At 54.1% G+C, this 14726-nt stretch overlaps 4 protein-coding genes and 1 non-coding gene across 5 annotated transcripts; 3 read left to right on the top strand and 2 right to left on the bottom strand.

Annotated features, from left to right (window-relative positions):
• Positions 1 to 1216: 1216 nt before the first annotated feature.
• On the top strand, positions 1217 to 3557 carry DACRYDRAFT_102925 (cytochrome P450; the record flags this gene model as incomplete). The annotated part of the gene is made up of 15 exons (XM_040767686.1): positions 1217 to 1459; positions 1506 to 1613; positions 1663 to 1733; positions 1811 to 1892; positions 1942 to 2012; positions 2063 to 2081; positions 2129 to 2423; positions 2473 to 2519; positions 2575 to 2614; positions 2674 to 2684; positions 2734 to 2907; positions 2959 to 3209; positions 3265 to 3287; positions 3345 to 3361; positions 3408 to 3557. The coding sequence occupies 15 exons, from the start codon at positions 1217 to 1219 to the stop codon at positions 3555 to 3557; spliced, it is 1602 nt and encodes a 533-aa protein (XP_040632859.1).
• Positions 3558 to 3838: 281 nt separating this feature from the next.
• On the top strand, positions 3839 to 8183 carry DACRYDRAFT_112785 (AAA-domain-containing protein; the record flags this gene model as incomplete). Its single annotated transcript, XM_040769513.1, has 7 exons — positions 3839 to 4824; positions 4873 to 5046; positions 5095 to 5673; positions 5728 to 5931; positions 5980 to 6134; positions 6185 to 6718; positions 6771 to 8183. Exons 1-7 carry the CDS (start codon positions 3870 to 3872, stop codon positions 8181 to 8183), a joined length of 4014 nt encoding a protein of 1337 aa, XP_040632858.1. The 5' UTR covers positions 3839 to 3869.
• A 2024-nt stretch (positions 8184 to 10207) lies between these two features.
• On the top strand, positions 10208 to 11270 carry DACRYDRAFT_73183 (uncharacterized protein; the record flags this gene model as incomplete). The annotated part of the gene is made up of 3 exons (XM_040775996.1): positions 10208 to 10377; positions 10428 to 10593; positions 10648 to 11270. 3 exons carry the CDS (start codon positions 10208 to 10210, stop codon positions 11242 to 11244), a joined length of 933 nt encoding a protein of 310 aa, XP_040632857.1. The 3' UTR covers positions 11245 to 11270.
• A 407-nt stretch (positions 11271 to 11677) lies between these two features.
• DACRYDRAFT_t1 lies at positions 11678 to 11769 on the bottom strand. Its single transcript has one exon. It is a non-coding gene; the product is annotated as a tRNA-Lys (tRNA).
• A 248-nt stretch (positions 11770 to 12017) lies between these two features.
• Positions 12018 to 13407, bottom strand: DACRYDRAFT_19310 (NADP-binding protein). Its single transcript, XM_040771448.1, has 3 exons — positions 12555 to 13407; positions 12370 to 12504; positions 12018 to 12313 (listed from the first exon to the last, which is right to left on the bottom strand). Exons 1-3 carry the CDS (start codon positions 13392 to 13394, stop codon positions 12119 to 12121), a joined length of 1170 nt encoding a protein of 389 aa, XP_040632856.1. The 5' UTR covers positions 13395 to 13407; the 3' UTR covers positions 12018 to 12118.
• Between the last annotated feature and the right edge of the window lie 1319 nt (positions 13408 to 14726).

The following is a 14726-nucleotide window of genomic DNA, read 5'->3' as shown; positions in this document are numbered from 1 at the left end:
AGGATGTGGAAAGTTGCGATCCTCGACCTGACCTTGTTGGAAGTTGTCCGCTAACCTGGCTTCCGCACTGTATTCGGCCAGAGTTGCCATCCTTCCAACACCACGTACATATCACGCTGGACACGGGCCGAGAATCCGGTGGGATCTTTTCTACTGCGGGGGGCTGCACCTTTTGCGGTCGAAAGGCCTGTTTGACAATGGAATTTGTGGATAGACTCTATACTGCTTTTGAATCGGGTATCACAGATTCACCGACTGGGATGATCGATGACTTGAGAAATATATGTTCAGCTTCATTTGGTGGCTTTGCACAGGGGTATTGGAGCAGTGCATGAAGATTCGAAGGTGGAGAGAACGACGTTTGGTTATTCAGATGAACCGGATCATGAAAGAATCTTGTGGTCAATTACTAAATGGTGATAATGATTTGATAAGCGAAAATTGCGTAAAGGTCCCTGAATTTCTTTCCTTCTTTGAATCTTCCTTTCAATTCTCCAACGCGAAGATTTCTTCTTTTATCGCGGCCAACGTAACTAGTTGAGGGGTAATCCGAATGCCGACGGCACGAGACAATCTGATGCTTCGTCCCAGAGTTCTGTCCTCCCATGGACTGCCCCATCCCGACCGCTCCATGGGGGGGGGGGAGGGAGGCTTCTACCGCGCAGACATGTATAACCTCGCCGCCATTATGACATGAAATCTGCACTGTCATCCATACTATCAACGGACAACGTCGAGATGCACCGGAATGTCTTATGTCCATGTCTCGCTGTCAACGCCCTATCTGAGCGGCGGCTTCCCACCGTCTCTCGCGGAGATACATATGACCGCCCTCGGACGTATCAATTTCCATGTAACAAAATGAGCGACACGGTTTTGCCATGTCAACATGACCATCCATCGGCTGGGAGACGAGGGATTGTCACATAGAGCTGGCTATTGGATGGAATGTTGTACTCGTCCGGCCGGGCCCCGCGGAAGCGCGCGTACCCCAACCCTGCACGAGGTCTTGTTTGTCGGAACTCAGGCAGCTAGGAAGGATGCAACTCGGGACAGCAAAACCACTACGTTTTGAGAACTTGAACTACATTTAGCTGTTCATTGTGACTAGCGCGTTTGAGCGTAAGCGGCGGCAACCACCGGGTACATTGCTGGTATATAGGTCTCGACTGCCACCTTGTCTGAGCTTGAGAGTTGGTTCGACCTTGAGCATACCATGGAACTCCTTCACCCGTACAGTGTTTTCGATGTGGTTGCCGTCTCAGTCTGCGCTAGCCTGGTCTTTGCCATGATCAGGAGACTCTTCCTCCGCTCTAAAGTGACCATTCTCTCTGGACCAAAGCGCCCTAATTGGCTCTGGGGTTACAATCGGATGCTCATCAGTGGAACCAGTGGTGATTATTTCGAGGACTGGCAGAAGCAATATGGCGATGTCTATCGTATCCCCACGGCTGCCGGGGTAAGTCCTTATCATCTTCCTTGTCATCTGTCTAAGGCGTGTGAAGGCCGAACGTACGGTGATCATGGATTCTCGTGCCATCGGATATATCCTTAACACCAACGCCTATAACTTTGTCCGCCATGAAGGTAATCGCAGGTCGATACGGCGCATGGTAAGCAGTGTCATGTCCCTTGACACTCTTGACTGAAGAATTGGCATAGCTTGGCGGTGGAATTCTGACCGTAGAAGGCAAGTGTTTTCAAGCCATTAATGTCAATTATTCTCACCACGAGTGTGTTATCAGGAGATGACCACAAGAGGTAAGGCCACAATAAGAGGTTTTTAGGTAAAGCCTCTTATTCTGCTCAGGCACCGTAAGGCAATGAGTCCTGGTTTCACGATCGCCTCCATCCGGTTCTTCACCACTATCTTCACAGACGCGACGCACAAAGTTTGTCAAGACCATGACTGCTTAGCCACTTGTTCTCACCAGTTATCAGGTGAGAGAGCAATGGCTAGCCAAAATGGCAGACAGCAAGGACAAAGAAATTGTCCTCGACATTGAGCACTGGTAAGACCAAGTTTATTTTTTCCGTGCTGCAGAGGCTGAATGTAAACCAGGATGAATGCAATCTCATTTGTACGCAACAGATCATGTACCAGGAAGCCACTCACCCTATTGATTAGGAATCCATCGGAGAAGCCGGCTTTTCCCATGACTTTGATTGCATCAATGATGAGGTGTCGACGATTGGCACGGCTTTCACTTCCTTGGGATCAACCAGCGGAAATCTCGCTTCGGCCATTGTCCTCGCCTTGGTTCAGGCTTTCCCCATTGTTGCGTCGCTCCCGCTTGCACGGAACAAGGCTATGGACAACCTTCATTTTCTGATGCAGGACGTGGCAAAATCCGTGACGAAGGAGCGAAAGACCATGTCGAGTGAGGTGTCTGATGACCGTCGTTCGCTTGTTGCTTCCATTAGTGAGTACCTCGACAGCATGCTGGTCATCAGCAACTAAAATCAATCCAGTCAAGGCAGAGAACCGCAACTTGAGCGAGGACGAGGTTATTGCCCAGGTGCGTCGTTGGCCGTTGTTAGCAGTAGCAACAAGAAGTGTCTGATGACTCATAGATCAACACGTTGTTACTTGCTGGATTCGAGACCACATCAAGTAAGCATATTTGTGAATGTTTTTTTGGGGGTTCCGAGGCTGATCTGAGGTATTTGCAGCTACCATGGCGGTCAGTGCAGACTGCACTCGGATTCATGCTAAGGCTCACCTTTTACAAGTGGTGTCTGCACGAGCTCTCGATAAATCCTCGGGTTCAGAACAAATTGAGAGAAGAAATCATGAGGTTCCCTGCTGCGACTCACGAACAGCTGGCCACGCAGATGCCCTACTTGAACGCCGTCGTCCAGGAAACATTGAGGACTCATCCAGCCGTCGTGGAGAACCACCGCGTAGTAGGTTGAGCTAGAGGATACTTCGCGTGATGTGACTGACATGCTTGAAAGACCATGAAAGACGACTCAATTCCACTCCAGCGCCCTATTAAACTGGCAAACGGGAAGACTGTTGATCATATTGAGGTTTCCGCCGGCATGGGTTTGATCATTCCTATCGAGGCTATGAACAAGTCCAGCGCATTTTGGGGACCCGATAGCCATGAGTTCAAGCCCGAAAGATGGTTGGAAAATGAGCTTCCGAAGAAAGTGACAGAGATTCAGGGTTTCCACCATTTGCTGACCTTTATCGATGGCCCTAGGTGCGGTGATACGCTTCTGCTCCTCCCTGCTTAGACTCATCATCACCATGAACAGGAACTGCATTGGAAAGAACTTCGGTAAGCCACAACGATTGAATATCTCGTAGACACAGGCTGATCATATTTGTGGCGCAGCTGTGGCTGAATTCAAGGTACGCGCTGGCCAGCCGAATGTCGACCCCAGCTGACCTAGAACAGGCTGCCATGTCTGTAATAATTAGCTCCTTCGCATTCGCTCCTCTCACGGACGGATCTGACATCCAACGCGTCCGCACTCTTGTGCAGCGCGTGAGGAACAAAGGGTATGACGGACTCCTGTTGCGCGTGAGTAGGGTTGAGGACGATTGAGCGGATTTTCTCCACTTGTCGGGCTACACTCCTAGGAATAGAGTGTCCATATCTCAGCCCTGCAACCAATTAAACATTATACTTACAGTCATGAATGATTCGTGTATCATCATATGCGATGTTTGTGCACACAATGTCGACGTCCATTTGAGAGAGTCTACTGCGTCTGAGTCTAATTGTCATAATCAACGTACAGCCACCCGGCGGGATTAAATGTGCCCTCTAGAATTGCTTCCGCTGATTATCCGTTCCCTGTACTTTGACCACCACCGCGACGAAATGAAAGGCGTAGAGCATACAACAACCGTGTCAATGCACGGGCGACGAACGACACGTCCAGCGACGTATGCAGAGGAGGATGAGTCTATCGACGACGAACCTGTGCATCGCTCTCATCGCAGGTCGCACCACGGTGGCGTCAATGGCAACAGGCCCAGCAAGCGTAACAGTGGCGACTTCATCGTAGAAGAGAATGAGGAACAGCAAGACGGGGACGACGATTATGGCAGGCGGAGGTCACTACGATCCTCTACACGAGATCAGAGGCATGGTAATACGCCACCGCAAAAGAAGCGGCGATCAGCGCTCGAACAGCTGCTGACGAAGCGCGGACACACCAAACCGCGCTCGACGCGCAATTCACGCCGCGCGTCTGGATCGGACGACTTCGACCCTGAAGGCGGAACCAGCGGGGATTCAAACGAGTCGGACATTCTCCAAGGCGGAAGCGAAGAGATGGAGATGGAGCAGGAAGTTGAAGAGGAGGTAGAGGAGGAAATGGAAGACACCGAACCTGCGGAGGTCGAACCCAAGCAGTACTCATTCCGAGAGCGAAGGAATAAACCGAACTATACACTACCCGCACTGCTCACGAACGAGGAAATCGAGCGCCAGAGAAAGGAGGCAGCAGCGGAGAAGGCGGCAAAGAAGGCGAAGAAGGCACCCAAGATGAACTGGAGCATCACGGGGAAAGACCTCAGCCGTCTTCTGGGCGAACCGGAGCCAGACTCGGACGATGATGTTGGCAATACCCCCGCAAAGCGCGGAATGTTTGGCACTGGCGCCGGTGCCGGTTTAACTGGCGCTGGTGCAGGTGGTGTTGTCGGAGGGAGCATGTTCGCCGATGGCGCGGCAGTAGGCGGTGGGGGGCTTGCCGGCACGCCTAGTAATCTGGGCAAGATTGGAGGTCAAGATGGCACATCTGACGCCGACCCTCTTGGGGTAGACCTCAGCGTGTCATTCGAGCAAGTTGGTGGACTGGACAATCGTACGTTACCGGTTGGTTACCATGTAACGATCTGACGATCTGTTGCAGACATCCAACGCCTGAAAGATATGGTGTTCCTCCCCTTGCAGTATCCCGAAATGTTTGAGCACAAGAACATCACCCCACCTAAGGGTGTCCTCTTCTACGGCCCGCCCGGTACCGGCAAGACGCTCGTTGCACGGGCATTAGCTGCTAGCTGCTCCACGGGTACACAAAAGATCGGTGCGTCCCCTACATGATCATTTGGAGATGTTATCAATACTTCGGCAGCATTCTTCATGCGAAAAGGCGCGGATTGCTTGAGCAAGTGGGTGGGCGAAGCAGAACGGCAACTGCGTGCTCTTTTCGAGGAAGCGCGCGCATGCCAGCCCTCCATCATCTTTTTCGATGAAATCGACGGTCTTGCACCTGTCCGCAGCTCTCGACAAGATCAAATACACGCTTCTATTGTCTCCACTCTCCTTTCCCTTATGGACGGAATGGATTCACGTGGGCAAGTCGTTGTCATCGGTGCGACCAATAGGCCAGATGCGATTGATCCCGCCCTCCGTCGACCTGGCCGATTCGATCGCGAGTTTTACTTCCCCCTTCCGACGTTGGAGGCGCGCAGGAAGATTCTCGAGATCCACACGAACAAGTGGCAACCTCCTCTCGGGCCAGAGTTGACAGAACAGCTCGCAGAGCTGACGAAGGGATATGGCGGTGCTGATCTCAGGGCACTGTGCACGGAGGCCGCCATGAACGCCATCCAGCGCACGTATCCCCAAATCTACAAGTCTAAGGAACGCTTGCAGGTGAAGCCGGATAACGTCATCATCGGCGCTCGGGATTTCACGACCGCCATGAAGTGTACGTCGTTCCCTCCGGTTCCCTAGTATGGCTTCAACTCACCGTTCGTTCCAGTAATCGTTCCTTCTTCAGAACGCTCGACCAGTTCTGCTGCTGTGTCCCTTCCAGACCAGTTGAAGGCTTTACTTGAGGATGCAGTGGAAAGAACGAAGGCTTGCCTTGATCGCGCTTTGCCGCCAACGAAGGAGAAAACGACCCTAGAGGAGGCAGAGTGGGAGGAAGAGGAGGGTGGTTTTGCTTCTGCCTTGAAACTCAAAGGTGTGCCTTCTGTTTGCTTCTTATACGCATTCAATTGACACGTTACAGCGATGGAATCTCTGCGCGTGTATCGCCCTAGGATCATCATCCATGGCCCACCTGGCATGGGACAAAATTTCATTGCTGCCGCCGCTCTGCATTACTTAGAAGGCTACAACGTTCAGAGTTTGGATCTCGGAACACTCATGAGCGATTCGTCTAGAGTGCGTTCTGGAATGTATTGGAAGTGGACCCTGCTGACTGTTGTCACCAGACCCCTGAGGCCGCTGTTGCTCAGTTGTTCACTGAGGCAAAACGACATAAACCGTCGATCCTTTATATCCCGGGCCTAACCGAATGGGCCAATGCTGTTACCCCTACAACTCGCGCTACCCTCAAATCCTGCCTCGATGGCCTGTCGCCGTCCGATCCCGTGCTGCTATTGGCAATCGTAGAAGGACCCTTAAGGGACATCCCACCCGACGTCCGATCCTGGTTCGGTGTCGCCATTGATAACCGCATTCGTCTTGACAAGCCGACCGAACAGCAGCGCGCTGCCTTCTTCGCTGATCTCGTCAAGACGATCATGACTCCTCCTGACAAGTTCGGTGATGCAGTGCCCAAGAAGAAGCGCGTTCTTGAGGAGTTGCCCATTGCTCCGCCTCTGCCGCCAAGGCAGCCTACCGCTGCGGAGCTCGCCGCCCAACGAGCGAACGACCAGAGGACTAGGGATCTGCTTCGATGGAAACTCAGCACCGTATTGAACGATCTCAAACGCAAATACCGACGATTTTGGAAGAGTGTTGTTGTGAGTCGTCTAGACGATTGATCGTCTTCTCGTACCTAATTGATTGTAATAGGACGAATACGGCTTATCGCCACTCTACTTTGAGGAGCTCTCGGTTCCTGAGCCACACCCAGAGCCGGTGATCGTGCCGGAGCCGGAGCCGGAGCTACAACCGCAGCCGGAGCCACAGCCGCCATCCTCACCCGTCCAGCCACCGTCACAAGATCCCCTTCTATTGACCGATGGATCCATTCAGGAGAATGGTGTTCCAGTTGAAGTTGAGACTGTGCCGCCACAAATCTTGGTCAATGGCGATGCAGCACATGCACCATCATCTCCGCCGCCTGCTGAAGCCCTTCCGGCGCAACCGGTCACTCAACCCTCAACTCCTCCGCCTCCAGAGCGCCCTCAGCGGGAGCTGCGGTATCTCGACGTCAGCGGAGAGGTCATGCACGAAAAGGTCTTCCATAATGCATACTTGACACCGGCAGACTTCCTTCTGGACATCGACCGTGTTCTGTATAATGCGGAGCTAGCTGACCAGTACTACGGAGCACGGGACAAAGACAGGCTCGAGAAGGCACGCGAGATGACGCTCACTGCCAAAGCACTGATGGGCCAATACTGTGACGACATGTTCCTGACCGAATGTCACCGGATGGCTGCGCGCGAGAAGCACAGATTGGCAGAAGTTGCCGAGAAGGAAGCTGCCGAACGTGCAGAAAAGGACAAGAAGAATAAGCGGCCCCTGAACGGCGCTACGAGGACAAGTGCCAGGGTGAACGGTCTCGCGCCTGAGTTCGGCATGACAGACCTCGCGGCATTCGAGAAGAACAAGCGGAAACGGGGTAGCTCGGCCGAGAAGTCTGATACCCAGTCTGGCGAAGAAGAGAGGGGCCGAAAACGTGTTAAGATCCTTCATCCTTTGGAATATGTTTCTGCTCCAGAAGAGATGCAGGTGGATTACAATGCGCCGATCACCATGCCAACCCCGATGCTGGAGGATGTCTTTTCGGGTCCGCCTGCAGATCCGGCTTCTCTACCCCTGATCGCGCATGCCATGCCTTCGGGGGCGATCCCGCCGATCAAGTCGCCTTCCCCATCCGGGGATGTCTTCGGTCCACATGGTCTGATCCCTGCCCCTCCCAACGACGCGCATGCCCACTTTGTGGACGAGCCTGTCAACACGGTCTTCAGCGCGGCGGTAGCGAGCTCCCCCATACCCGCAGAGCCGGCACGGTCCCCCTCTCCGGCCCTCCCACCCCCAGTCTTCACGCTCGACCCCGGCCTCCTCTCTGCCCTCCAAGACCAGCTCGTACACAGCACAGTAGACCTCAACGTCGAAGAGCTGGAGCAGCTGCGCGCGCTAGGCCTGGACAGGATATATCGTGCCAGGGGCGAATGGGACCGGGATCCGGTTGTCCAGGGGCTCGTGTGGTTTGTGAGAGCGTTCGTAGCCGAGGTTAATGGGGAGTATGATGAGTGAGCGCGAGCGCACAGCCTGCTTGTGGCCAGCCGCCACCCCGGAAGAGCGCATTCTGTGTCGGGAAATGACCAGCATCTGTACATCAACATCAACAACCATATCCGCGCCGCACCGAACTGGAAAAGCATCATACAACACACGCATGTGCGCGCGCGCATCTCTCGTCTTGTCTCGTCTCGATCTCACCCTCTTGTTTCTGTTTTTTTGGTAAGAACTGTCTTGTGTACTTATCCGTCCTGTGCTCCACCTCCTGTGATGAGGAGCTTGCTCTGCCTGTACGTTTCTGTAGAATGGAATGTTGGTAATATGCGGTTACAACGCTTCCTCCTATGACGTGTCCACCCAAGTGGTGAAGTAGCTAGAAGCGACGAGTCAGCAGCCGGAAGTCAGATCACCGCCGGCCCTGCGGATGATAGGGTGTGGTTAGGGTCTATCTAGGGTCTACACGTGGATTCGGGAATTGATGTTCTCCTTTTTGAGTAATAAGGGGAGTGTATGGTCAAATACAAATACGTGCTATAGGAGGTGGCTCCTGTGCAGAAGTGCTGAATAAAGTGCTGAATATATAGCGGCAGAAAGGCTGTAACTTGTTTGTCCGATCAAGTATAATAACACGCGGTAATGACGCGCTTGGCACTGCTGAGGGGTCATCGTCCATAGTAACTCAAACGACAAACTCGCACAGCGCATACATTATATCCCTCTCTCATCCTCCTTCTCTCCCAATACCATCCCGGCAATACCTGTTCAATACATACCACCCATCCCCGTTCTGATCACTCCCGGTCCATCCCCGTTCTCCTGTATATCCCTCGTCAGCCTACCCGGCTCTCCGGACGTGGGCGTCGTGTCGCGTGTTCCGGCCCAAAGTCATCTGGGCCAAAGTCACGTAGGCGCTTGCTCCTATTCTATCTCCTTTAAAACTACCAGCTGAGGTCGGCGCTCTGAATAAGCTATCAACCATTCCGCTCTGTTCTGCTTTTCTCATACATTCATAATCATACCTGTTCAAAGAATTCCGATTACCGCTTGGAGATGGACCATCCTGCAGCTGCTGAGGATCCTGAAGCGAGCCCTGCCACACAGAGTACGCACGGTACGATCCCCTTCCCGCGTTCTCCAAGCGCGGACGACGTGATCGGTCTTTCCCATCTACGCTGTACGTCCCTTCCCCTCCTTTGCTACTCCTGCTAACGTCCTGGTAGCACGCTCAGACTCGGCCGATCAGCATGAACCCTACGATGTGCACACTGTCGTGGAACACCTCGACCGATTCCGCACTATCGTACGTACTGTCATCTCCCTCCAGCGCCGTGCGCGACGGCAGTCCGAGCCTGGTCGCCGGCCCCCAGAACCGAGGGAAGAGACACATGAGCTTCCAGAACGAGATGTTGTGCCGACGAGAGGGAGGATGCCGAGGAGTCCTGGAATTGGAGCAGGATTTCCCAGTATTGGGGATCGGCTGGCTACAGGAGAAACGGGGCCGAAGAAAGTCAGTTTCGAGGGGGACGAGAACGTCCGTGCGGGGTTGCTTGCCCGTGAGTCATATCCTGCTGAGAAAGAGTGTTGTTCACCTTGGTGTAGGACTGTACTCCAGCACCTCGAGAGCCTCAGATCGGTCTGACCCATTCCCTATGACCCCCCTTCAGGCAGCACGTATTCGCTCCTCTCTTGTCCCAGTATCACTCAGCCCTCCACCACGCCCTCCCCCACCACGCACCCCCCCACCGCGCACCGCTTCCCCCCTTCGTCGGTGGATGCGCTCAAGGCGCGACCCAAAAGAGCTTTACAACGCACACGATCACGATCCATTCCACTGGCACTTCTCGCCTCTGCCCCACCTACACGGGCTCGTCTCCCCCGAACGGCATCCAGCTCCTCTCCCGCCCACCACAAACCTCACAACAGCATACATCGGCTTCCTCCTCAAACAAGCATACATCACCTTCCTCCTGCGCCTTCCCGCGCTCTACTTCTCCCGCGTCGGCCGCTTATTCACCGAAGCCGACCTAACAAAAAAGGAGATGGAGCAGATCATCCGCTGCCTGCATTCCCCCGAGTGGGAATACGATCTCGAGGCTGGTGAACCCGGTTCCCAGCCGCTGAAGGAATTCAAGCTCTCTTGGGAGGAGTTCATAGACCACGTGATCAAGGAATGGAAGACTCTCAACCTTGTTAGCGCCCTCTTACTCACGTCCGTGCTTATGCCTGTGCCTGTTCGTCCTTTCTGACCTATTGGGGTAGGGCGATCCTAACTCTGTTCCAGATCGAAGTGTCGAACGAACCGGTGACGCATACTTGTGGGCTATTGAGCCTCGTCTGTGCGCTCATGAGCCTCATATTCGGGTGCATGTACATCATCCGCTTCTCGACGATGCGTCCCATGTCCAAAGCTGCTCGCTGGGCCCAGGTGCGTCTCACCTTAATGTAACCTAATACAGCTCACCTGACGGATGCACCCCAGGCCGCCCAAGCATCCCAAACCAACCCAATCTGGAACGTCTGGATCTTCCTCGCCATCCCAGCCGTCTTCCTCGCCTGGTCTCTAATCTTCTTCATCGCCACCATCCTAGCATACACATGGACGTCCGATCCCATCGTCCCACCCGAATACCTCACTGCCCCCAGCTCGTGGATCTCGAGATCCTTCGTCTCCGCCGTGGTGGGACTGGGGGTGCTCGCATTTTGTGGGGTGATAATGACCTTTAAGAGCTACTCGGACGAGGGAACGGTCACTCCGGCACCGTTTGGGAGCCCGTTGGTGAATGTAGCCAGTCCGAGGAGCTCGAATGAGCAGGGTCGCGCTCCTGTGGCTGGAGGGGTGGGGGGCACACCGGCCTCGGCGTCGGGGACGATTACGGGAACTGGAGGAACTGGGGGAACCGGGACTGGGAATGCGGCCGGTATGGGTACGCCGAGTAGGACGGGATTCGCCTTGGGGGAAGAGCGTACGTTGGGCTTGGGACTTACAGGGGTGGTGAGGGGGAACGGACATGGGCCTGGGCCTGGGAATGGCAATGGCAATAGCAATGGGGGCGTGGGGGTAGGGAAGCTGACCTGAGGGACTGGTTATGTTGCATACATTCATGTATTGGGAAGGGAGGAAGTGTAAAATAACTAGCTGATGGAGAGCTCAATCTATAATTTCTCATTCCCGATTCGTCGCCCCCGATTCGCCGCCCTCAAGCTTTTTTTCAGAAAAAAGGTGAATCTCACAGGGCTGGGTGGGGACAGTCCCAACGAATTAAGGCAATTCGGGATTACAGCCGGCGAAAATAATGGAATAGATCGTCAAGTCGGCTATGAGTAGCGTCGACACCATTCGACAACAGACGAACACCGCGTCCACTCTCCAACAGCTCAGGGCCCGGGCCTCATCAGGCCTTCTCCAACGGCTCAGGGCACACGATAGAGAGTACGTCGTTTGGACCATGCCGTGGGTAGTATCGGAGCAAAATTGCGGCAGGCCCACTAGTTTTGTGTCGAAAATAAACCTCCCGACGTGGGGGTCGAACCCACAACCTTCAGATTGCTCCCGGGACAAAGCTTAAAAGTCTGACGCTCTGGCCAATTGCGCTAGTCGGGATAAGGTACATAAGTGAATTTTCCTAGACATATGTATTTCTCTTGCTCAACATTTGGGTACGGTGGTCACACCCTCTTCCACTGTCCCAAATTGAAGAGTTATGACTTCCTTTCCCTTAATGAAACTCGCTGGGCTCTTATGCACTGGTAAAAGAAATAAGGTTAGAGTTTCCAAGAAGTAATACTCCAACTCCAGGTCCGTAACGCTCCATCCCATACGGGCGGTTGATTCTAACGACCATTTGTTCGCAACTTGTGTACAATAGCTTAAAAAACAAACAAAGTCCTTGTGATGATACTATAGAGTCCTTTCTCTTCCCTCGGCACTATGCCCGCACAATGCCTCCCTCCTAGAACCCCACCCGCATCTCCTCCAACAATCCCGCCAGCCGGTCTTGCACCGCCCAGTCCTGCGTATCTCCCCTAGCAGCACCGAGCCGTGCCCAGGGGATACAGTACCCTCCGTTAAGATGGCGAGCGTTTTCGCAGGTCGCGGCCCATAGGGTTGTGAGGGCGCCGTACTCAGCAGGGTAGAGCATCCAGTTCTGCATCATGGGAGTCAGTGATCTGATACGATTAGCCAAGCAGGACAGGGACGCACGGTGAGTACGTTCTGCCATTTGGGGGCAGAGCGCGAGAGGTCGGTCTTGATCCCTCCCGGATGGATGGCGGCGAATACGATCCCCGTAGAGGGGCCTAATGTCCGTGCGAGGTAGTTCGATATGATCACGTTCGCCTGTCCTCCGCATTAGCCAAGCTCTATTACAGGTAAACAGTGGGACGCACCATCTTACTCCCCGCGTAGAGTCCCCAACCTCCCGCTCGCTTGCGCACTGTATCACGCACGTCACGCGGTACGGACGGCTGTATAGCCCACCAGTTGAGCGTCGATGCTGGTGCAAAATGGTGCGCGTTGGAGGAGAGTGTGAGCACGCGCACGCCGATACGGGTCATGGCTGCCAGCTCTTGTTCTTCTTGCGTTTGCACAGGGACGGGCTGCGCGTGTGGTTGGCCGTCTGCTGCTGTTGAGGACCTCCCGCTGGAGCTAGACGCGTGCGAACCGACGGTCCGGGCGAGGGAGGGAAGTGAGTCGACGCTGCTCGCCGGGCTGGGGACGATGGGCAACAAGCACACTGTCTCCCTCAACAGAGGGAGGAGGAGCATTGTCAAATGCCAATGACCCAGTGCGTTCGTAGCGAACTGTGCATCGTGGCCCTGTGCCGAAACTTCCATGCTGCCAGAGCCGGGAAGTAGGATAGCGGCGTTGTTGATCAATAGATGGAGGCGGTCGTTAGCCTCGATGTAGGCAGTAGCGGCTCGCCGAACGGAGGCGAGGTCTCCCAGGTCGAGGGGAATGAACGTTACGCGCTGGGAGTATCCCTCGGCGCTGAGCTCGCGTAGGACACGTTCGCCCTTCCCGCTCGAACGGGCCATGAGGCAGACATGTGCGCCGGCGGCAAGGAGGGAGCGGGCTGTGGAGAGCCCAATACCGGATGTGCCGCCTGTGATGAGGGCACGAATGCCCGGGAGAGGGGGAATGTCCCGGGCGGGGGAGAAGGAGGGCGATGGGGGGAACATCTGCTGCAGATGACCCATCGTTGACAGCCGGCCGGACTTGGAGGGCATTTTTGTCGATTTCTAGATACTGGTCGATGGGTGATAGACGGGACGATGGCGTTGGATGGTTTGTGCGGGGTATAGCAGTGGTCACTCCAGGCGACGTAGTGACCAGCACCTAAATAGAGAGAGAGAGAAAGAGAAAGAGCCAAAGGGCGTGTTAGAGAGGATAAGGGATCATGGCGCAGAGCGAGCGCTTGACTACGAGCGCCGAGCCTGCTCGTCCGTTGGTAACCATTTGCGAATAAATGCCGGCAAGCCGGCGGTATTGATGACCACAGCCAGGGTAACATGAAATGAACTGATGATTGACGCCATGGCAGTCCTCGGCTGATTAATTCCAGTGTAGGATGCCCCGTAGGGACGAAGGGACAGCCCAGTGTCATGCATCGAGAAGCCTGAAAAGGGGGATCAGCACGGGTTATCCAGGGCTACGAGGTAAAAATTGATGCAGGTGAGACATGGAACGGATCCATACTCGGGCATCCGTCACCTGCCCGAAAAATAGGAACACTTCTTGCACCTGAAACACCTGTGCTCCTTGTGGTCTCACAGCTGGGGCACTCACATAAGCATATCATTGTCCATTGTCAGTACTATCCAAATCTGGCAACTGCAAATGAAATACTGTCAAGCTCTAGTGAGCACATTGCATTTGCAGCACCGTTCAACCCCAGCATAGGTGAGTTAAGCCATTTGTGGGCCGATTCGCCAAAACTGACAATTGTCATTGTTCCATGCAAGCATGGAAAAAACAAGGGGGGGCAAAAGCAGAGAACTACATGGCATAACAAACCTTCACACATCCACCGGAATGACCAGAGGTGTGCCACTGACTGTGCCTGCTCCATTGTCCATCTCACTGTTCCCCCTAACCAACCCAACAATCCAGCTTATGGCAGCCATAATGAATCCAAGAATGTTGAACTTGTCACCCTCTGCCTAAGATCAGAGCCTGAGAATAGAAATGATAGGACAAAAATATTCACAGAAGAACTTGCCTAGGGGAATGCCAAAGAACATGGTGATGAGCACCCATCCAGCAACGATGCGCCACACCTGACTGTTCCTCACATGGCAGTGAATGCCACACCAGCTGCTGGAACAGCAGGCAATCTGGTAATGGCAATAGTTGCAGAGTCAGGAGAAGAAGAGGAGGGAGGCTTCTGTGAGATACTCACAGCCATTGCACAATGCTTCAGCAAACTGTTTGCCACACATGTTGCCCAGGACACACTGATGCTCCACATCATAGTGTTAGGGCAACACAGGCTGACTAAGTCTGCTCACCTAAGAGTGCCAAGAGTCTAAGCAGGCAACAAGGAAGTGGAGTAGACCTGA

Source organism: Dacryopinax primogenitus (genome assembly GCF_000292625.1).
Source record: "Dacryopinax primogenitus strain DJM-731 SS1 chromosome Unknown DACRYscaffold_1, whole genome shotgun sequence".
Taxonomy (NCBI): Eukaryota; Fungi; Basidiomycota; class Dacrymycetes; order Dacrymycetales; family Dacrymycetaceae; genus Dacryopinax; species Dacryopinax primogenitus.
Note: the sequence above shows the minus strand (reverse complement) of the source record. Positions and strands in the feature narration are given on the sequence as shown.